Here is a 22918-nt window from a genome sequence, read left to right on the forward strand (position 1 = left end):
TTTTTTTTTTTCTTTTTTGACCAGTAAGGGGACTGCAACCCTTCGCACGGTGTGGTCTGCACCGGCCGTCCCTATATAGGATCCGAACCCGCGGCCTTGGCGCTACCAGCAGCGCACTCTCCCGAGTGAGCCATGGGGCCGGCCCTAAAGTTTATATTTTTAAATTTCGTTCTTCCATGAACTTTTTGAAATCCCTTCATGTACTTTTATTGATGTTTCAATATTTTGTTCATTTCTCATTGAAATGAGAAAAATAATTAAGAGTTAATCATCAGTAGCCCCTTCAAAACTCACTGAGAGTTTTTCTATATGACAGAAAGTTTAAAAAACAATGAATTTTAAAAAATCATTCCACCTTGTAGTGTTTTAAATATGCTTTGAATCACATGAGTACCCAAATCCTCAGTGAGCAAGGCTCCATATCTAGGGAAGTAGATAGAGTTGGGCAGGCTTCAGGCTGCCTTGAGAATCTCTTGCTCACTGATTCAATTCTCAACCAGCACTCACATCAAAGGCCTGTTTTGTATTCAAGAAAAGTGGTAGCAAGCACCACAGTGAAGAATGCTTCACTTCCTCTCATTGGGCATCACACGGGTGCTGCTGGTGTCCACTTAGAAAGTTTTCTTTTGCTCATTTGTCACTTTAAGATCCCTCCCATACCCCATCTTGCTTTTTTCTTGTGTCCTGAATCTACCCTGTACTTCCATCAGAGCTATAAATATTTTATTCGTATATTTACATATCTGTTTTTTTCCACTTGGTTGGGAGTAGTTGTAAGTCTCATTTGTCTTTATCGCTTCAGCATTTAGCACTATTTCTGTCATATATTAGTTACTTAAAAATATATTTAAATATACTTAAGCCTAATTTAAGTGACTCAGGGTCCCTCTGTTAATTTATTTTCTGTAACTATATTTTATATGTCCCTTGATTCCTCTTGATACATGCCTCTTTTACTCTACCTTAACACACGCAGACACAGACACACACACAAACGTGCAATCTTTCTTCTTCCCTTCTTGACATGGCTTAGGTTCTCATTTTTATTGGCCAGGAAACTCGTTTAGTTTAAATATGAGAAGACTTTCACTTTTACATCTACTTTCAAGTAGCTGAGGAAGTACCAGTTGGTATTCAATTCAGCATGGGTCTGGCAGAACAATACTTTCTAGAGTACTGTTGATACAGTCCTTCTGCAATGTGTGAATGAAATTAATAGGCCCTCTTTTGCTATGTACAATTGCTCCAAAATCTTACTGTGTCCAAAATGTACAGCTTGGCCTGTTTCACTGACATTGGATGGGAATAGCTTGAGCTTGGGCTACCAAATACCAAGGCAATCAATGAACTTGATGTGTGTGGTGTATGTGGGTATGGATGGGTATTTATGGAGTGTTGCGGGACAGGGGAGAATGGGAAGGTGAAAAGCCCAAGATTATAGTGACAATTTTTCTAATGTTAATACACTGTCAGACATATGGCATATTGACCTGGAGATGAATCAATATTTCTTTACCTGATGGCATGTTATAGGAATTAAGAAAGGTGCCTTATAAACTTTTCGTAACTGACAATCTTCTACAGCTCCATGTATAAGGATAACATAGATTACAGTTTCATCATAGATATTAGTTTTGGTGTTCTTTGGTATATCTTTTACATAAAGGTTAGAGAGCTTTAATTGCATCTTGTAGTTCCAATCCTATTTAAAAAAAAGAAAAACACAATTGTATAGTCTATGATTTGTTTATGAAGTTTAATATAAGTTCATAAAGTCGATTTCTAACAAAATGCAATTCCATTTAAAGAAAAGGATGAGTTTACACAAACATCTCTTACCTCGTAAGACAAACGTTCCCTGATTTTTTGGGCAGTAATAGAAAGTCCAATTTTTAGCCACATTTTATATTCAATGAGAGGACAGCATTGCTCAAAAGCTTTATACAAGTGATTTTTGGGAATAAAATATGTCTGGAAAATAAGAATGATACAAATTTAATATTTAATTCTGTGTACCCATAGTTTAAGAAATAAGATCTTGTTTATATATAACATTAAAGCTAAGAATTTAAATTATTCAAGATTCATGTTATGGCTTGGAAACCTAACAAAACATGTATATTGGTAAATATGAGTGCAATCTTTTCATATACTAAATTTTAAAAGGCCACATGATTCAGTGAGAGGTTCTTTATTATTCTTTTTAAAAATTGTATCTATTTATGGAATACAATGTGATGTTTTGGTATATGTATATATGTGGAATGATTATATCAAGCTAATGAACATGTCCATCACCTCACATACTTATGTATTTTATCAAGTTATTTTTAACTGACAAACGGTAATTGTGTATATTTATACAGTACAATGTGATGTTTTGATCCATAAATACATTGTAGAAAGTTTCAATCAGGCTAGTTAAAATATTCATCACCTTACCAACATCATTTTGCTGTAGAGAGAATATTAAAAATCTATTCTTTTAGCAATTTTGAAATATACAGTATATTATTACCTGTGGTCACCATGCAGTGCAATAGATCACTAAAACTTATTCCTCTAGTCACCTTACCAACATCATTTTGCTGTAGAGAGAATATTAAAAATCTATTCTTTTAGCAATTTTGTAATATACAGTATATTATTACCTGTGGTCACCATGCAGTGCAATAGATCACTAAAACTTATTCCTGTAGAGTAACTGAAAATTTATATGCCTTGATCAATATCTCCCCTTTCCCAACCATTCCTCCTTCCCTCCCCTTCACCCACCAGCCTCTGGTAACTACCTTTCTACTTCGTTTCTATAATATTGACTTCTTTAGATTCCACATATAAGTGAGATCATGCAGCATTTTTATGTGCCTGGCTTATTTCACTTAGCATAAAGTCCTTCAGGTTCATCCATGTTGTTTAAATGACGAAGTTTCTTCCTTTTTAAGTCTAAGTAACACATTTCTTTATCCATTCATCTGTTGATGGACACTGAGGTTGATTTTATATCTTGGCTACTGTTAATAATGCTGCAGTGAACATGGGAGTGCAGGTATCTCTTTGACATACTGATTTCATTTCCTTTAAATGTATACCCAGAATTAGAATTGCTGGATCATATAATAGTTCTATATTTAATTTTTTGGGAAACCTCCATACTGTTTTCCATAATGGCTAGACTAATTTACATTTTCACCGACAGTGTACAAGTGTTCTCTTTTCTCCAAATCCTTGCCAACACTTGTTTTTTGGTTCTTTTTGATAAAAAGCCATTCTAATAGGTGTCAGCTGATATCTTATTGTGGTTTTAATTTGCATTTCCTTCGTCATTAGTGATGTCAAACATTTTTTATGTTGGCCATTTGCATGCGTTCTTTTGAGAAATGTGTGTTCAGGTTCTTTGCCCATTTTTTAATCAGGGTAGTTATCTTGCTAGTGAGTTATTTGAATTACTTATATATTTCATATATTAACCCCTTATTGGATGTATGGTTTGCAAATATTTAATTATTCTTATAGATTCTGAATAAAAAGAAAAAAAAAAAAAAACAAATTGCCGAGAAATGGTTTAACCTTTTAAAATAAAAATGTAAATATTTCCAAAAACATATTATTTGAGGGGACCAAACTTTTTCGGCAACAATAAAGCACTTATGCTAAGAATGAACAGACTTGGTTACTGAGAATCAAGCTGCTATAAATATTCACATACAAGTCTTTGTGAAGAGTTTTGGTTTTTAATTTTATTTTTTTATTGATTATATATATTTGTAGCATACAGATTCGAATATCAATACATGTGTACAATATGTGGTGATCAAGTCAGGATGATTAGTATACTCATGTTTATAAAACATCGTCTTTGTGACCCTTAACTAGTTTCTCATCAAACCCCCTCCCCCATCCCACCTCTAATAACAGCGGTTCTGTTCTGTGTTTCTTTTTGAAGTTTAACATATTATTGTGATTGTTTCTCTCTCTCTCTCTCTCTCTCTCTCTCTTTTTCTTTTAGCCCCCACTTATGAGTGAGGATGTATGGTATTTCTGTTTCTGTGCCTGGCTTATTTCACTTAACATAATTTTCTTAAGTTCATCTATGTTGCTGCGAATGACAGAATTTTATTCTTTTTTATGGCAGCATAGTATTCCATTGCATATGTATATCATAGTCATCTGTCAATGGACATTTAGGTTGATTCCAACTCTTGGCTATTGTAAATAGAGCTGCAATAAACATGGGAGAGTTGGTATTTCTTTGACATGATGACATCCATTCCTTTGGGGGTATATGTCCAGCAATGGTGTTGCTGGGTCATATTGCAGTTCTATCTGTAGTTGTTTGAGGAACCTCCATACTGTTTTACATAATGGTTGCACTAATCTACAGTCCCACCAACAGTGTAGCAGGGTGTGACTACTGGTTATTTCTTTTGGGTTCCCTTATCTTACTGGTGGGTGCTGGGTAATATAGTAAGTGTACATTTAACTTTGTAAGAAACTACCAAACTATTTTCAGAAATGGTTGTAACATTTTGCACTCTCATCAGCCATGTAAAAGAATGTCAGTTGTTCCCCATCCTTATTGTTACTTGGTATTCAGTCTTTTCATTTTTTAAAAATATTATTATTATTATTATTTTTTACATTCTAAGATGTTGTTGTGGAGCAGTTGCAGGGAGGGGAGAAGGACAGGGGGAGAGAAATAGGGTGGGAAGAGTTGGAAGGAGAGAGGCGTGGTTGAGGTCCTTGGCACCCCTCTCATTCTGACAGAAGAGACCAGGGGGCTTCCAGCAGTGACTCGGTTGTTGCTGGACTGGATGCAGATGTCAGGGGCCTGTGGCTGAAGCCCTTGGTTCCCTCCTACCCTGGCTCTGGAACTCAGGATGTTTCTGGTGGTGGCTCGGTTGTTGTCACTGGGCTGGTTGTGGATATAGGGAGGACATGGCTGAGTCCCTGAGCCCTCCCCTGACCCTGGCTTGGGAGCCCGGAGGCTTCCAGTCCTTCTAGGTTTTATAGGTGTTCTTTGCTGAATTTAGACCTTTACTGGTTAATATCAGAACTTTGTCTTAGATCTGTGGGTTTTTTGTGTTTTCTTTCACTCCTGCGTTGGATTATTAGCTACCCCCACCACTTAAACTCTGCACTGGTAGTAATTTGTTGTCCTTTGCTTACTTATAAAATGGGAAAACTTCCTGTGGGAACCTGCACTTGAGCCCTGTGCTTGAGCTAAATTGCTCCTTTGATGCTGATTCTCTGGGAAAGTCTTTCTGTGCAGCTCAGGTTTTAATTGTTTACCTTGTAAGTACTTTTGGGTCTTGTGAGGTCTGGTACTCCTGGGTTGTTTGGAAACTCTGGTCTGAGCCTGAGTCTTTTCAGCAAACTGCACCCACTGCAGTTCTATATTCCTGACCAGTCTATACTGAGTGGGCCTGTGCTGACTGGAGGGCAGATCAGCTGTCCATGCTGTGCCCTGATGTTCCCCTGGTGGGCCATCTCCCCCACCACCTGCAATCCAAATACTTCCCATAGGACGGGCCATGCACTGGTCCCTTGAGATGACTCACCAGCCTCTGAGTGGCTCCTTATTTCAGTTGACTGTGGCTCCCCACTCCTATGGTCTTGCTGTCCTGGGGGCCACCAAGGCCTTCTTCCCTTCTGCCTCCAAGAAACTACATACAAAGGGCACCACTGTGGCACTTGCCAGCTCTTGCTCCATGCACTCAGCAGCTCCAGCCTTGAAGTAGCTGGGATTCGAAATGGTGGGAGTGGTTCTTTCTTTTCTTCATTGTGGCTTTTCCTGCCTTCATGACCTCCGTAGGTCTCTCCTCCTCTTCTCCTGATATCTAGCAGCCCCAGCTTGGCTGTCATTGCTTTTTAATACTTGTGAGTTGGTTGATTGTGGGAGAGAGTGACACTGGGGACCATCTATTCTGCCATCTTGACCAGAAGTCCTAAATCCTTAATTCATATTTTTGTGCTCTGATCTTTGTTACTGCTCTTTTTCTATTGATTTGGGGTTTGGTTTGTTGTTTTTCTAGCTCCTCGAGGTGTAACATTAAGTTATTTGGAGTCTTTGTTCTTTTTGGATGTAGGTATTTATTGGTATAAAATTCCCTGTTAGAGCTGCCTTTGCTGTATCACATAGGCATGTTGTATTTTCATTTTTATGTGTCTCCAGGAATTTTTGAATTTCCTTCTTGATTTCTTCTTTGACCTATCAGTTGTTTAGGAGCTTGGTGTTTAATTTCCATGTATTTGTATAGTTTCTAGAGTCCCTTTTGTTGTTGATTTCTAGTTTTATTCCATTGTGGTCAGACAAGGTAGTTGATATTCCAGTTTTTTAAAATTTGTCTAGACTTGTTTTGTGTCCTAACATATGGCCTATTGTAGAGAATGTTCCATTTGCTGCTGAGAAGAATGTGTATTCTGCAGGTGGTGAATGAAATGTTCGATAAATGTCTGTTAGGTCATGTCGGACTACAGTAGAGATTAACTCTGTTGTTTCCTTTTTAATTTTCTGTCTGGATGATCTGTCGTTTGCTGATCATGGGCTATTATGTCCCCAACTATTATTGTGTTGGAGTCTCTCTCTCCCATTAGGTCCAGTAGTAATTGCTTTATACAGCTAGATGCTCTGGAGTTGAGTACATATATATTTAGAATTGTTATATCTTCTTTTTGAATTGATCCCTTTATCATTATATAATGACCTTCCTTGTCTTTTTTTCTTTCTTTGGCTTGAAGTTTATTTTATCTAAGCATAGCTATTCCTGCTCTTTTTTGGTTTCCATTTGCATGAAATATCTTTTTCCATCCCTTCGCTTTCATCTGGTGTGTGTCTTTACCAGTTAGTGAGTTTCTTGTAGGCAGCATGTTGTTAATTTTTGTTTTATAATCCATTTAGCGACACTGCATCTTTTAATTGGGGCATTTAATTCCTTTACATTTAGCGTTATTATTGATACATAAGGACCAGTTACTACCATTTTGTTATTTTTTTTACTTTTTAAAAAATTTTTATTTTGTGGACCCCTCCGTTTCCTTTTGTTTTTTTTTTTTTTTTTTTTTTTTTTTTAAAAAATTTTTTTTTTTGGGCCCCCCCCTTTTTTTTTTTTTTTTTTTTTTTTTTTTTTTTTCTGGTTTTACTTTCTTCCTTTGTGGTTGAGTGGTTTTTGCTAGCTTTACATTTTACTTTCTTGCTATTTATTTTTAGTATGTCTGTTACGAGTGTTTGGGTTATGGTTACCACAAGGGTTACAAAAAACATGTTATAGTTATAACAAATTGTTCTAGACTAATAGCAACTTAACTTGGGTATCTAAGAAAAAACAAAAACCAAAGCCAGCTCTGCCTTTGTGTCATTTCCCGCCTCCCACCCACACATTTTTGGCAGTTTGTTGTTTTAAGATTATCTTTTATTATTGTTTTTCTCTCATATGGTGGTTGTATATATTAGTGTCTTGTTAGCTTTGCCATTTAGTCTTCATACTAAGGTTGTAAGTGGTTTATTCACCACCCTTACAATATTGAGTGTTCTGAGATTGTCTGTGAGTTTACTTTGCTAATTAGTTGTGTACTTTCAAATGTTTTCTTGCTACTCTTTACTTTCATCTTCTTTCAGATTGAAGAACTCCCTTTAGCATTTCTTGTAAGGCAGGTTTGGTGTTGATGAATTTCCTTAGCTTTTGTTTTTCTGGGATAAACTTTATTTCTCCTTTGTATTTGTAGATTGGTTTTGCCAAATACGGAATTCTTGGGTGACAGTCTTTTTCCTTCAGTGTCTTGACTATATCATCCCATTCTCTTTTGGCTGATAGGGTTTCTACTGAGAAATTCATAGAGATATACTGGCGCTCCACTGAATGTCATGTATTTCTTTTCTCTTGGTGCTTTCAATATTTTCTTTCTGTCTTTGGTTTTTGGTAATTTGATTATGATGTGCCTTGGGATGTACCTCCTAGGATTCAATTTGACTGGTGGCCTCTTTGCTTCCTGTGCCTGAATGCTGTCATCTTTCTCCATACTTGGGATATTTTCAGCTGTTATTTTCTAGAATATGTTTTCTACATCTCTTTCTTTTTCTTCTTCAGGTATGCCAATTGTGTGCAGGTTATGTCACTTGAGGGAGTCCCATATTTGCTGTATTCCTGTTTCATGTTTTCTTATTCTTTTTTCTTTTTGCTCCTCTGATTGGATAATTTCATGTATTTTATCTTCAAACTCACTGATTCTTTCCTCTGTTTGATTAAGTCTACAGATTAAGTCTATTGAAGTTTTTCAATTCAGATAATATATTCTTTATTTTTAGAATTTCTATTTTTTAAAAATTGATTCTATTCCTTTGTCAGGTTTCTCATTCTGCTCCTAAATTATTTTCCAGATATCATTTAATCTTCTATCTGTATTTTCTTGTGACTCCCTGGGTTATTGTGAATTCTCTGTCACAAATTTTATAGACCTGCTGTTCCTCTGCATCCATTACTGGTACTTTGTTTCATTTGATGGAGATGTATCTCTCTGTTCTTTCTCAGTCTTTGTGTCTTTACTTTGATGTCTAAGCATTTGAAGAGACTGCTATATTTGCTGCTGATTCTCTGGGGAAGGTGTTTTGTGAAGATTGTTAAGGAATTCCAAGTTTGGACTCTGGAAATTCTGGCCCAGAATGGGATCTTTCCTGTGGATTAAGCCCCCTGCAGTTTGATTGCCCTGACTGATTTCCACTGAGACCAGCTGCCCATGCTGCACCCAATGTTCCCCTGGTGAGCAGCCTTTCCCTTGCACTCCAATCATTTCCTGTGGGGCAGGATGTATATGCATCCCTCACAATTACTCATTGGCCTCTGGGTGGTTCTTTTCTCTCTGGTCAGTTATGGACACTTGCTCCTATGCAGGAGGACTGGGGGGAATCCTGCCAGTGGACTTTATGTCTTGTGGGCAGGTATGGTGTGCTCTGAAGCCCTCCTCTCCCCTGCAGACTCCAAGCAGGTTTATGTGAAGGGTGCCATGGCTTTTTCCAGCTTTGGCCCATGTGTAACAGCTACTCCCCACCTCCATACCAAGCTGTTTCAGAACAATAGGCACCATCCCTACACGCTCTCGCTGTTGCTTCTCATGCATTCATGAACTCTGTGGGTCTCTCTTCTTCCTCCCTCAGCTCTGGTGGTTTCAGGTTGGCAATCTTTGCTTTCTAATAGTTGTAAATTGGTTACTTGTGGGAGGGTGAGATGCTGGGAACACTCTATTCTGCTGTCTTGATAACGTCACTCTTCTTTTTCAGTTTATTTATGTGGGAAATTAGATAATTTATTTTAAACAATTATTCTTTTCTAATATAGGCATTTAAAACTTTACATTGTACCCCTAGCACTACTTTTTAACTGCATCTTGCAAATTTTAAAATGCTGCATTTTTATGACTTTTTTTTAATTATAAAATGTTTTGCAGTTTTCCTTGTGATTTCTTCTTTGGCCAAATGGGTTATTCTGAAGTGTGTTATTTAATTTCCTAATATTTAGAAATTTTGTAGATGTTTTATTGTTACTAGTTTCTAGTTTGATTCCATTGTGGTCAGAGAACATACTCTGTAAGATTTCTCTCTTTTGAAAGTTATTGAGACATTTTTACTGGTCAGAAAATGTTTATCTCAGTTAAAATTTTATGTACACTTGCAAAGAATGTGAATTCAGTTGTTGGATATATCAGTTTGTAAATGTTAAGTCAAAATTTGTTAGTATATCTAATAATACAGAAGATCTATCTGTATCTTCTGTATCTAATAGAAAATAATGATTTTTTTTGTCTACTCATTCTTTTAATTACTCTGAGGGGGTTAGTAAAATCCCTAGCTATGATTATGGTTTGTCTATTTCTCCTTTTAGCTATGTCAGCTTTTGCTATAAGAATACTGTAGTCATTATTAGAAGTATACACATTTAAAAATATATGTTCTTGTATTGTCCCTTTTATCATTAGGAACAATGCCTCTTTATCTCTTGTAATGTTTCTTATTTTAAAGTCAAATTAGTCTAATATTAACATGAGTACATAATTTTCTTACCCTTCTTTCAACCTGCTGTATCTAACAATAAAGTGCATCACTTGTAGACAGCATATAGTTGGATCTTTTTTTTAAATTCAAAATGACAATCTCTGCTTTTCAGTTGAAGTATTTAGACCATTTACATTTAATATAAATATTGATATAATTTGGTTTAAGTTTACCATTTTGCTATTTGTTTTCCATTTATCCTTTCTCTTTTGGTCTGTCTTCTCCTGTCATGCCTTCTTTTGAATTAATGGAATATTTTTACATTCCATTATTTCCTCTATTAGTTTCTAAGCTATATCTTTTGTTGTTGTTGTTGTTGTTCCTTTAGCACTAGCAATCCACACATGGGTACCATGTTGCAATTAACATATGTTCTTTTACACTCCCCATTCCTAACTTTACACCTGACACTTCTTAGTTCCCACTTTCCCACAAAAGAATAATTCCACTTACACATCCTCAATTTTTTGTGTTTTTATCATATCTTTTATTTTACATGTGTTATAAATCACTACTTTAATGTTATTTTTTCTTTAGTCAGAAATTGTAAAAAGAAAAAATTTAATTGTTTATATTTATGTACCTATTAACTATTTCTGTTGTTATTTTTCCTTATCTATAGATCTGGTTTTCTGTCTAGTAGCATTTACCTTCAGCATGAAGAATATTGTTTAGCATTTATTGTAGTGCAGGGTTTTCAGACTTACAATGCCTGTTTTCAGTGGCTGAAAACATTTGCCTCATATATTTTGTCAAGTTTTGTGGTTATTTATGGTGGGTGTGCAAATTTGCTCTCAGTAAGTTTATCATAGTGTGAAGGAGAAGACTAGAGTGTTTTTATGCAAATCCCAGTTATATAATTTCACTTCTAAATATTTTATTATGCATCATTGAATGATAGAGATATTTTAAAGACATATCATGTGATAATCATACATAACAAAATTAAAAGTATCATTTAATGTTCTGTTTATATTCAAATTTCCCAAATTGCCTCAAATAGGTCACTTTATAATTAGTTTGTTCAAATTAGAACAATTGTATTTGGTTATTTTATATCTTAAATCCATTTTTAATAATTTTCCCTTGCCTTTTCCCCCTCTCTCCCCACACACTTCTTATGCCATTGATTTGTTAAGAAAATCATGGAATTTGTTCTATAAAACTCCCGCATTCCAGATTTAGCTAATTATTCTCTGCTGGTGTCAATTAACTTGTTTCTCTCCTTTTTGCGTTTTCCATAAACTGGTTTGATCTAGAGGCTTGAAGAGCTTCAGGTTTTCTCTTTTCTTATGTGAGAAGACTTCTTGGGTGGTGCTAGTACCTTTCCTGAATCATATAATGAGTTACATAATGCATAGCTGTTCCACTTTTTGTGATGCTAAGATTGACCAATGTTCTAAGGTGGTATTCCTTTTATTATAAGGTTTTCTGTTACATTCCACTTTGTTTTAACATCAACTAATGATTGTTGGTTGTTTCCTAGATCCATTATTTTATTAGTGATGACAAAATAGAAATTTTCTGATTCTTCCATTCTGCATTTGTTAGCTGGAATTCTTCTATACAGAAGAATTTTTCCTCAGGTTTTCTTTTCTTTTCTTTCTTTTTTTTGTTTGGTTACTTTGAAAGAGTTCATAGAGGAAAAGCATGGTAAGTTGATAAATGTTTAATTTTTCCCTTAAAAAAACCCCCAAACAATCCATTTTCTGAGCAATGAGATGATATCCTAGCAACCTCATTGTAAATAAAAAAATTAGTATAATTATCAATTTATAGAGTTTTACATATTTATAGGGTTCAATTCAAATATTTGCAGCCATTATTCTTTTTGAGCTCAAATTAGGCCAGTGGGAGTCCTTGGTACTTTGAGGATTTTGTCTTTGATCACGATAAGGAAACTTCCATCCACTTTGCTCAAATTTTCTATTAATAGATTTTAGCTCTGACATTTTTCCCTTCCTTATCCTCCAAATTGTGGTATTGATAGTTAACATATCCTACCTAATTTCTTTATGAAAGAGTTCATATAACCAGTTTTGTTGTTGTCGTTGTTAAATTCTTTTTTCATTATGGTAGGGTAACACTCACAAACTGTTTTGCCAGGACATCATACAAGGTAAATACAATTCTGTAACACATTTTATTACTTTACCATTTCTAATTTTTAAAAATAAAAATTGTCACTAGACTGTAAACAAATACCAAATACTGAAGTAACCTTAAATTTGATATTAGATATTTAACAAGATACAACAGTAAGAAGCAGGTGATGTTTTCTGACCTCCACTACAGTTTCGCAGGTGGCAGAGTATTTCATGGGTTCATTAGTTAAGCAGTTTAACTCTCCTATTATTTCCCCGCTGAGCACATAATCTGTATAAATTATCTGATATTCTTTCGCCTCTGACTCTGAGAGTATTTGGTCACTCTCCAAACCTGGCTTTGATCTTTTAAACTGTTCAGGAACAAAGAAAGAGAAAAATACATATGCCAATTAACTTGTGTTACTCAAACTGTCTAATTTTTTAATCACTTTTCTCACTTTGATTTTAACACTCCTAATATATACATGTTGTTTTGAGAAGACTTACTACTCATTCCTTTATAAGTAAATATATTAAATTAGCAATGGCAGACACAAAGCTTTCTTAAATACTCTGATTTCTCCTACTTAGTCAACCTATACCCACCTTAGAATGGCTAAATTTCTAACTCAGGCAAAAAAATGATGCATAACAATTTATATTATAATTTTCTGTCTTAAAAGATTATTCTTTTGGTGGTTTCTTGTTATCTATGAAAAAGTATGGCTTAAAACCTGATGGGGGCTGTTATCCATGGTGCCTGAACATGAAAATGGTCATTTGGATGGTAGCTGCTATCCTAAAAAAGGAACTATGCAGTTCTTAACATGGAAAGCTATAATTCTCAATCTTACAAAGTTTTTTTTAAACTAATGTTCATAAGTACATTTATAAATAACCATGCCTTACCTTTACCAGGCCTGAAATAATTACATAGATTCCTCTAGCCTCATCACCTTCTTCATATATACTATTTCCACAATCAAATGTTACAACTCTGGCTCCTCTCTAAAAAACATCATCATATACATAAGCTATAAATAATGTTTTTGCAGTGATTGGGAATATTGATGTTTACATTTTAACAAAAGTTTCTACATTTCTAAAGTAAATATCAATCATTAAGATCTGAGAAAATGTGTTAGTAATAAATTTGTAGGAGAAAAGAATTAGGAATAGTAAAGAGATGAAGGTGGATATTCATGGATATATGTAATTTCAGATGGAGTATTTACACATGGATTAGGAAAGAAAGAATCTAGGAATAAGAATATAATGGGGTGATAATAATATTTTATCCAGATGAAAAGAATTGGGACAGATGTAGGCCAATGGCACATATATGTCTCATATATACTCTAAATAGCTGATAAAGTAAATAAAAAATTCAGTCATTCAAAATATTTTAAGCAGGTAAAAATATAATTGGTCTTTTGGCACCAAATAGATATAGAAAAAGATTTTATTAGAACAAGTTAGATCTATTTATTTGTTCATTCCACTAACATTTATCGAACACCCATTATGAATTATGCAAAGTGCTATGGACTGAGTATTCAAAAGATGGATAAACTAAAAAACATATCAGGAGAGAGAGATGTAAAGGTATTGTAATGTGATATACTTAATGCTGTAGTAAAGGTATATACTGGATACAATGGTGGCACCTTTGGTCCTCCAGACTCAGGAAGGACCTTCTGCTTCTCATAATGGTCTTCTACTGGTGGGATGTTTGACACCAAAGCCTACTTCTCTGAGTACTTCTGAAAGGAATGTTTCCAGACCTTCAATAAGCAGGGAAAGTTTTGGGGTAAAAAAGTGAAAAGTGGGCATTTCAAGAAAAGTAAACCGCACTAACAGATAAATGGAATTGGAAAACAGTGTAAAGTGTGTGAAGCACCATGAGTGGTTCAGTATAAATAGAGTACAGGGGTGTATGACAAACAGGCACAGAAGAGGAAGGTGGCGAGGCAGCAGGAGGCAGATTGTGGAGGAGTTTGCTTATCATCCAAAGGGACTTTGATTTTATCCTATAGGCAATAAGAAACATTTAGAGAATTTTAAACTGGACAGTATGGTGATTAAATCCTTTTTTTAAAAAAAAGATTACTTGTTGGTAAATTAAAGATGATATTACTAGGAAATAAAGATTGTACCTCAATGAAGCTTATAAGGTCTACGTCTTTATCTAGCCATGGAATATGATAGAGGGTTTCTTCAACAGTAAGTGGACTGATAATAGTTGGAAAATCAAGCACCTCTCTTTTTTTGGCCATTATTAACTAAAACCACAAAATTAAAGAAAAGAGATGAACCAAACTGGTGTTCACAGAATGTTTACAACTATGTCTTTGTACTATTTCCCATTCTTGATCTTCTGAGATATTTGTTTTTCTGTGGAAACCTCTGACCTCCCATCTTACAGCATTTTTCTGTCTCTACATGATCATTATTCTGAAGTCATAGAGTAAGCCTTTTAAAGTAAACATTTTTACTGAAGTATAGCCAATGTGCAAAACGTGCACAAATCATAAATGTTTACTCAAAGAATATTTACAAAGTAAAAACATCTATGTAACCAGCACAGATTAAAAAATAAAACATTTGCTGTACCTTAGACTCTGCCCTTATATCATAAATGTTTACTCAAAGAATATTTACAAAGTAAAAACATCTATGTAACCAGCACAGATGAAAAAATAAAACATTTGCTGTACCTTAGACTCCGCCCTTACGTTCTTTTCTGATCAATACTCCTTATCCAAATATAACCACTATTCTTCAATCACCATAGTTTAGCATTTTCTGGTTTTTAGCTTTATTTGCATGAAATCAGAGTATGTATTTGTTTGTGTCTAGTTTTATTTGCTGAACATTATGTTTCTGAGATTCATCTATGGTGTTGCAGGAAATTTTTGCAACACCAAAACTGCAAAAACAAATTTTTTATTCGTTTTATTTTTATTATTGTATAGCATTCTATTGTATGAATATAGTGCAGTTTGAGTTTAAGGCTTTTATGAGTAATGCTGCTACAGATATTTGTTTGGTGTACATATGTACACGTTTCTATTGGGTTTATGGTTATCTAATCTAATTGCTGGGTCATAAGATATGCATATATTCACCATTAGTAAATACTGCCAAACAATTTTCCAAAGTGGTTGCGTTAGTTTACAATCCTACTCTAATGTTCCAGTTCCACATTACTGCCTATACTTGGTATTGTCAGTTTAAAAAAAATTAGGTATTCTGCTGGTTATGTATTGATATTTCATTTTGGTTTTAATTTACATTAAGCTTATGACAATGGTTCTCGGAATCTTATGTTTATTGACCATTTGAATATCTTCTGTTGTGAATTGTTTGTTCAAATCTTTTGCTCATTAAAATAAAAAAGACTTTCTGTCTTGTTCTTATCAATTTATTAGATTTTTAATGGATTTTTAATAGATTCTGGATATTAATTCTTTGTTAAATATATTTATCTTGGAAATATCCTATACCTTTTTGTGGATTTTTTCATTCTCTTAATTTTTAAATAAAGAGAAGGTTCTCAATTTTAATATTATTTAAATTCAATTTTGTGTCCTGTTTAAGAAATCTTTACCTATGCCAAAAGCATGAAAATTCTCTTGTGCTGTCCTCTAGAAGCTTACTGTTTTACCTTTTACAGTTGTCTACAATCTATCTGAAACTGATTTTTTTGTGTGTGGTATAATACTGCTGCAATGAACATGGGTGCACAAACATCTCTCCAAGACTTTACTTTCAATTCTTTTCAGTGTACACCCAGGAGAGGCTTTTTTTGGAAAACTACCATCCTGTTTTCCACAGAGGCTGTACACTCCTGATAGTGCATAAGTGTTCCAGTTTCTCCACATCCTCATGAACACTTGTTAATTCCTTCCTTCTTTCTTTCCTCCCTCTCTCCCTCCTTCCCTTCCCTTCCTCATCCCTCCCGGCCTCCCTCTTTCCTTTTCTTTCTCTCTTTCTTCCTTCCTTCCTTCTTTCTTTCCTTCCTTCTTTGCAGTAGTCATCCTAATGGGTGTGAGGTGGTATCTCAATTGTTGTCTTGATTCGCATTTCCTTGATGATAAGTGATGTTAAATATCTATTCATGTGCTTATTAGCTATTTGAATATCTTCTTTGGAGAAATTTCTACTCAAGTCCTTCCCCATTTTTGAATTAAATTGTTTAGTTTTAGGAGTTCTCTTTATATTATGGATATTTATGGGATATGTTATGCATATATCCTATATCAAATATTTTCTCTCATTCTATGGGTCACATTTTTATTGTTAATAATGTCTCTTGATGCACAAAATTTTTAATTTTCATGAAGTACAATTTGACTATTTTTTCTTTTGCTTCCTGCACCTTAAGTACCATGTCTAAAAAATTATTGCCAAATTTACTGTTGTGAGTTTTAGCTCTGCCTTGGATTGAATGCCCCCCCCCCAACAAAAAACTTAATCCCCACTGTAACTGTTGAGGATGGGAAATACTATTATGGTAATTGAAAGGTGGGGCCTTGAAGAGGTGACTGGATTGTGAGGACAATGCCTATGGAATGGATTGGTCCATTCACTGAGTGATAAGTTAACAGATTAATAGTGGTCATAGGTGTAGTTCTGATGGCTTTAAAATGAGCCAACTGAGAAGGTCAGCTCTTTCTCTGCTCCACCATTCTGCCACATGAGAACCTTGCATCACTGTTGCCACCAACAAGGCCTTTTTCACCACATGTGTTCCCTAGACTTCAGACTTTCCAGTCTCCAAAACTGTAAGCACTAAATATTGTTTTTTTACACATTACCCAGTTCCATGTATTTTGTTATAAGCAACAGAAACATACTAACACAAGCCTTATGTTTTCTTTCAACATTTTTATAGTTTTAGGTCTTACATATAGGCCATGTATCCATTTTGAGTTAGTTTTGCATATGTTGTTAGGTTAAGGTCCAATTTCATTCTTTTGCACGTCAGTATCCAGTTTCCTAAAGACAGCATACAGTAGGATCATTTTTTCTTTTTTTTTTTTCCATTTACCAATCTCTGTCTTCTGATTGAAAAATTTAATCCATTTACATTTAAAGTTATTACTGATGATAGGCTTACTTCTGTCATTTTCCTATATGTTTTCTATATGACTTCTCTAAATGCTTATAGCTTTTTTGTCCTACATTACTGTCTTTTTTGTGTTTAGTTTATTTTTATAGTAGAACATTTCAGTTCTTTTCTCATTTTTTGGTGTATACATTTTTCAGCTATTTTCTTTGTGGTTACTGAGAAGATTACATTTAACATTGTAAAGTTATAACATTATAATTTGAATTTATAAAAGCTTAATTTCCATAACATACAATAACTCTAGTCCTTTAAGAGCTTTACCCCCACCCCTTTCAGTTGTTGATATTACAATTACATCTTTATACATTGTGTGCTAAAAACATAAAATAGTATATTTTTAATGCATTGTCTCTTAAATTATGCAGAAAACAAAATGACAAAATGTGGAGTTATAAACCAAAGTTAAAATAACATCAATATTATACTAATAATTGTTTTTTAAAAAATGTATTAGTCTAGGGCCGGCCCGGTGGCGCACTGCTACAGTGCGCCGCTTGGGAGCGTGGTGGCGCTCCCGCCGAGGGTTCGGATCCCACATACAGACCAGTTCCCTCTCACTGGCTGAGCGAGGTGCGGGCGCAGCACCGAGGGTTGCGATCCCGTTGCCGGTCCCGGTCCGGTACGGGCGCGACACTGAGGGTTGCGATCCATTGCCGGACACGAAAAAAGACAAAAAAAAAAAAATGTATTAGTCTATTACACCATTTAGAAAACAAACAGTGGAGTCACACACCACTGTTACAATAATACTATACTATATAATTGCCCATGCATTTACTTTTACTGATACCTTTATTTCTTCATACACTTTCAAGTTACCATAGAGGGTTCTTTTATTAACCTGCAGGACTCCCTTTAGCATTTCTTTCAGGACAGGTCTAGTGGTAATAGACTTTTGTTTATCTGGAAATGTCTTCATTTCTCCTTATTGTTGACAGACAGTTTTGCTGAATGTAGGATTCTTGGTTGACAGGGGTGTTTTTTTTTTCTTTCTTTTAGCACTTCGAATATATCAGCCCACTGTCTTCTGGCTTCCAAAGGTTTTTTAAATTTTTTTAAAGATGACTGGTAAGGGGATCTTAACCCTTGATTTGGTGTTGTCAGCACCACACTCTCCCAAGTGAGCCTTGGCAGGCTGGCCCTTCAAAGATTTTTATTAGGAATCTGCTTATAATTCCTTGTATGTGATGAGTCACTTCTCTCTTGCTGTTTTAAACATTCTCTCTTTGTCTTTGTCTTTCGATCATTTGGTTATAATGTGTCTCAGTGTGTGTCTCTTTGAGTTAATCCTACTTGGAGTTTGTTGAGATTTTTGGATGTTTACATTCATGACTTTCATCAAATTTGGAAAGTTTGGGCCGGCCCAGTGGCGCACTAGAGAGTGCGCCGCTTGGGAGCGCGGCGGCGCTTCCGCCGAGGGTTTGGATCCCACATACAGACCGGTTCCCGCTCACTGGCTGAGCGAGGTGCGGGCGCGACGCCGAGGGTTGCGATCCCGTTGCCGGTCCCGGTCCGGTACGGGCATGACACCGAGGGTTGCGATCCGTTGCCGGACACGAAAAAAGACAAAAAGGAAAAAAAAAAAATTTGGAAAGTTTTCAGCCATTATTTTTTCAAATATTCTCTCTGTTCTCTTCCTCTTCTTTTTCTTCTGGAACTCACACAATGTGTATGCTGGTCCATTTGAAGTGTTGCACAGGTCCCTTACACTCTGTTCACTTTTCTTTACCTATTTTTCTTTCTGTTTCTCACACATAATATCTTCCATTGTCCTATCTTTAAGTTCACTGATTCTTTCTTCTGTCTACTCAAATCTGCCTTGAATCCATCTAGTAAATTTTAAAATTTCATTTATTGTACTTTTTACATTCCAGCTCCAGAATTTTGGGGGGTTTCTTTTTAGATTTTCTACCTCTTTATTCATATTTTCATTTTGTTTAACCACTTTTTTCATGTCTTCCTTTAGTTCTTTGAGTATGAAGATAGTTGTTTTAAAGTCTTTCTCTGGTAGGGCTGGCCCGGTGGCGCACTGGAGAGTGCACCGCTTGGGAGCATGGTCTGGAGTTTTCTACTCTGCCATCTTCCTAGAACCCTCTTGACCCTCACTGCTTTAAAAAAAATTTTTTCTGAGCAATGAATTGTACAAGTAAAAACTACTTCTTAAACTCCCTGAAATAATGGTTTGCATTTTGATTAAGGTTTATAAAAGTAATTGACTATTTTTTGAATAATTCACACTTAAAATATTGACTCTCTACAGCATGAGTTGCAAACTGCTACCTGTAAGCCAACTCCTGCTTGATACCTGCTTTTATAAATAAAGTTTATTTTGATTGCAGCCATGCCCATTCATTTATATGTTGTCTATAGTTCTTTTGGTGTTAAAACTGCAGAATTGAGTGCTTGCTGTAGGGACTAAAAGGCCACATAATATAAAATATTCACTATGTTGCCCTTTACAGAAAATGTTTGCCAACCCCTGCTCTACAGAGACATGTAATCGGTAGGGTTTTTCAATCCTTGCCACATGGGTGTTACATATTTTATGTTAGGCTCATACTTAAGGATTTATAGTTTCTAATTGTGATTGTGAATAGAATATTTTTCTTCATTTTCTTTTATTGGGAAAGAATTTTTTATATTGATCTAGTTTCTGGACACCCTGTTGAATTTTCTTATTAATCCTATGGCTTTTAAGTTAGTTCCCTAGGATTTTTAATTAAACAATCAACAAATAACAGCACTTTTCTTCTATTATAAAAATTTCCTTCTCTCATTTTTCTTTCCTTCCTCTTTGTCCTGTCTAGAGCCTGCAGCACAGCATTCGGTACTTGGAATGACACTCATCATTCTTCTTTTGTTCCTGACTTTAATGGGAATGCTTCTTAATGTTTCACTATCTAACAAAACGTTTGCAGCTGATTTTTAATATTTACTCTTTATCAAGTTAAAGATGTTCTTTTTCTTATTAGCCTTTTATGATTTTTTAAAAACATTCTGAATGAGAGTTGAATTTTATTCAGTGGTTTTTATTCTTCCTCTCTTAATATGTGAGTACATAGTTATTTTGGGATTTGAAATCTACTTAGACAAAGTATATTACACACTTAATATACTGGCAGTTTCAGTTTGTTACTATTATGCTAAGAAGTTTTACATATGTATTCACAAAACAGCTTAATGTGTTTCTTTCCTTATACTATTCCCAATTTTCATGTCAAGTTTGTACTTACAGAATGAATTGGGGCCCCTTCTATTTTTTTATAAGTCACGGTATCATTTAAGTAATTTAGAGAAGGGAAATATAGTCAATCATAATCCTACAATTGAGTGTTCCCATAAATCATGGTTTATATAGGAAATGTTATTTCAGTGACACAGTTAATTCCCAAGAACATATTGACATCCACTCTAGTTTAGGATGCATAATAGCTTCATCAGATCCTTGGTTTAAAAGCAAAGAAGATAAAGAGGTGGTTCCTCACTGTGGCAAAAATAGAAAGAGAAGTTGATCCTTGAGGCTGCAGGAAGGAAACTCTCTACTGTGGGTGCTTGTCTTTATAGACAATTGTTTTAAATGAGATTTCATATCTCAGGAATGGCTTAAAATGAAGAGCCAAAAGTAGGCTTGAATATCATGAATGACTATATAACAAGTAAATATAATTGCTTTGAAAATATCCTATCTTACCTTATTAATTTCAGCAGCTTCAGTTTTATGAATAATCCCTTTTAACCTGAAATCCTTTACAATTTCTCTAGCCATATTGAGCATGACATTAATCTCCTCCTTCGTTTTCATAGTGACAGCGATTTCAGGGTGATCATACTCTAAGTAACCTGAAAAATAACAAAATATTTTCAGATAAAATAAGCACATTGTTTTAAATGTTTTACATGGACAATAGCTAGTATTTCTGCTCTAGACCCATGCAGTATAACTCTCAACACATGCAAATGTATCTGTCCCTGATGGGGCCACTGCAATCAGTCATTATTCATTAGTTGTGCCAGAATTCTGCCTGCCATATTATTGGTCATCCCCAGTCCAAGGATTAACAGTTATAATGATCCACCTGCACTGGATGCTGGGAGGACACTCGGGCTCTAGGTCTGGAGTTGTGACTCACTTTCCTATTCAGTTTGAATTAGGATTTTTGACTACAGACTGTGTGCTTAGAAATGGCTTCTGAGTAAGTGCTCTCACTCTTCCTGGGTCACTGTCCATTTGTCCTGCCAGTGCATCTAGATGACTCATCCATCTATGCTCTTTTGTCTGTCTCATCTGGATTCCTGGGTGCCCATGAAAACTTCATCCACTTAGATTCTATACTAGGGCTCTTCTTTGGTCATGACCTCTTATCTGGCTTGGTAACTATTTGCCATAAAAGATCTCTCAAGCCTGACCTTACTCCCAGGTTTGCTGTGTCTTTTTGCTGCCCACTATCTGGTACAAAACCTCTTTTTCCTCCTCACACATGAATGCTATATTGTGTGTATGTGTGAGGGGGTGTGTGTTCCACTTCCAGGATTTGTTCTGCACTGGGAGCATGACCTGGCATGACTCAGAGAATTGGCTGTTGCCATGTTTGGGCACTGAGCCTTCCAGGAGACCTAACAGAGATCTGGAAGACTCTGTTCTGATTTTATCTCATTTTAAGGTCTAATTCCTTAGATGGCAGCTCTGTGGCAAGTGGAGGGAAAAAGTAATTTTATACCTTGTGTCACCATGTATTTCTGGTTTGGAAGACAATAGGTACATGTATTTCTGGTTTGGAAGACAATAGAATATATAAGACTAAAATGACATGCATAATCATGACATGCTAATGTGGATTCTTTAAACATTATTTAAAAGGCCTTCATTGTTGTATAAGGAGGAGAAAACAAGTGTGGAGAGGTAATATTACACTAACCCCATCTAAACTAGAAAATACGATTACGTTGATTGTTAAAGTTATTTACTTTATTATTATTAGTGAGTAGCTTTCCTCAAAGATCAGCTTAGTTATTGATGGAGTTTGGATGTGTTGTCCCCTCCAAAACTCATGTGGAAATTTAATCTCCAATGTGGCAGTGTTGGAAACTGATTCAGTTATGGGGGCGGATCCCTCATGAATGGATTAATGCTCTCCCTGGGGAGGGGGGAGTAATGAGTGAGTTCTCGCTCTATTAGTTCCCGCGAGAGCTCGTTGCTTAAAAAGACCCTGGCACCTTCTCTCTCTCTCTTGCTTCCTCTCCCCATGTGATCTGCTTGTACCCACCGGCTGCCTGCCACATTCTGCCCTGAGTAGAAGCAGCCTGAAGCCCACACCAGATGCAGCTGTCTCAGAATCGTAAGCCAAATAAACCTCTTTCCTTTATAAATTACCCAGTCTCAGGTATTTCTGTTATAGAACACAAAATGGACTAAAACAGTTATAAAAACCATTGCCTTTCTGTAGTGATGATAAGAGACGGTCATGCTGAATATTGAGGAGGAGAGGTACTCACCTAGCTCTTTCATAGCATGTTCCATATTCCTTACTACCCGCTTTAATAATACCTACGGAACAAAATAAACATTATCCGCATTGGAAAAATGAACTGTTATAAAATGTCTTTACATTTGCAACTAATGGATTGTTAACCTAAATTACTAACTTTAAAAAA

General features: G+C 35.4%; 1 protein-coding gene across 1 annotated transcript in view; it reads right to left on the minus strand.

Annotated features, from left to right (window-relative positions):
• SLC9C1 (solute carrier family 9, subfamily C (Na+-transporting carboxylic acid decarboxylase), member 1) overlaps window positions 1–22918 on the minus strand; it is a 99061-nt gene that overhangs the window by 7345 nt on the left and 68798 nt on the right. Inside the window, exons 17-23 of the mRNA XM_008573783.1 lie at window positions 22760–22811; window positions 20958–21106; window positions 14289–14414; window positions 13042–13140; window positions 12330–12503; window positions 1840–1971; window positions 1517–1702 (exon numbers count right to left, since the gene is read on the minus strand). Of these exons, the coding sequence (XP_008572005.1) occupies window positions 1517–1702; window positions 1840–1971; window positions 12330–12503; window positions 13042–13140; window positions 14289–14414; window positions 20958–21106; window positions 22760–22811 (918 nt within the window). The remainder of the gene's footprint in view (window positions 1–1516; window positions 1703–1839; window positions 1972–12329; window positions 12504–13041; window positions 13141–14288; window positions 14415–20957; window positions 21107–22759; window positions 22812–22918) is intronic.

Source organism: Galeopterus variegatus, unplaced genomic scaffold (assembly GCF_000696425.1).
Source record: "Galeopterus variegatus unplaced genomic scaffold, G_variegatus-3.0.2 Scaffold963, whole genome shotgun sequence".
Classification (NCBI taxonomy): Eukaryota; Metazoa; Chordata; class Mammalia; order Dermoptera; family Cynocephalidae; genus Galeopterus; species Galeopterus variegatus.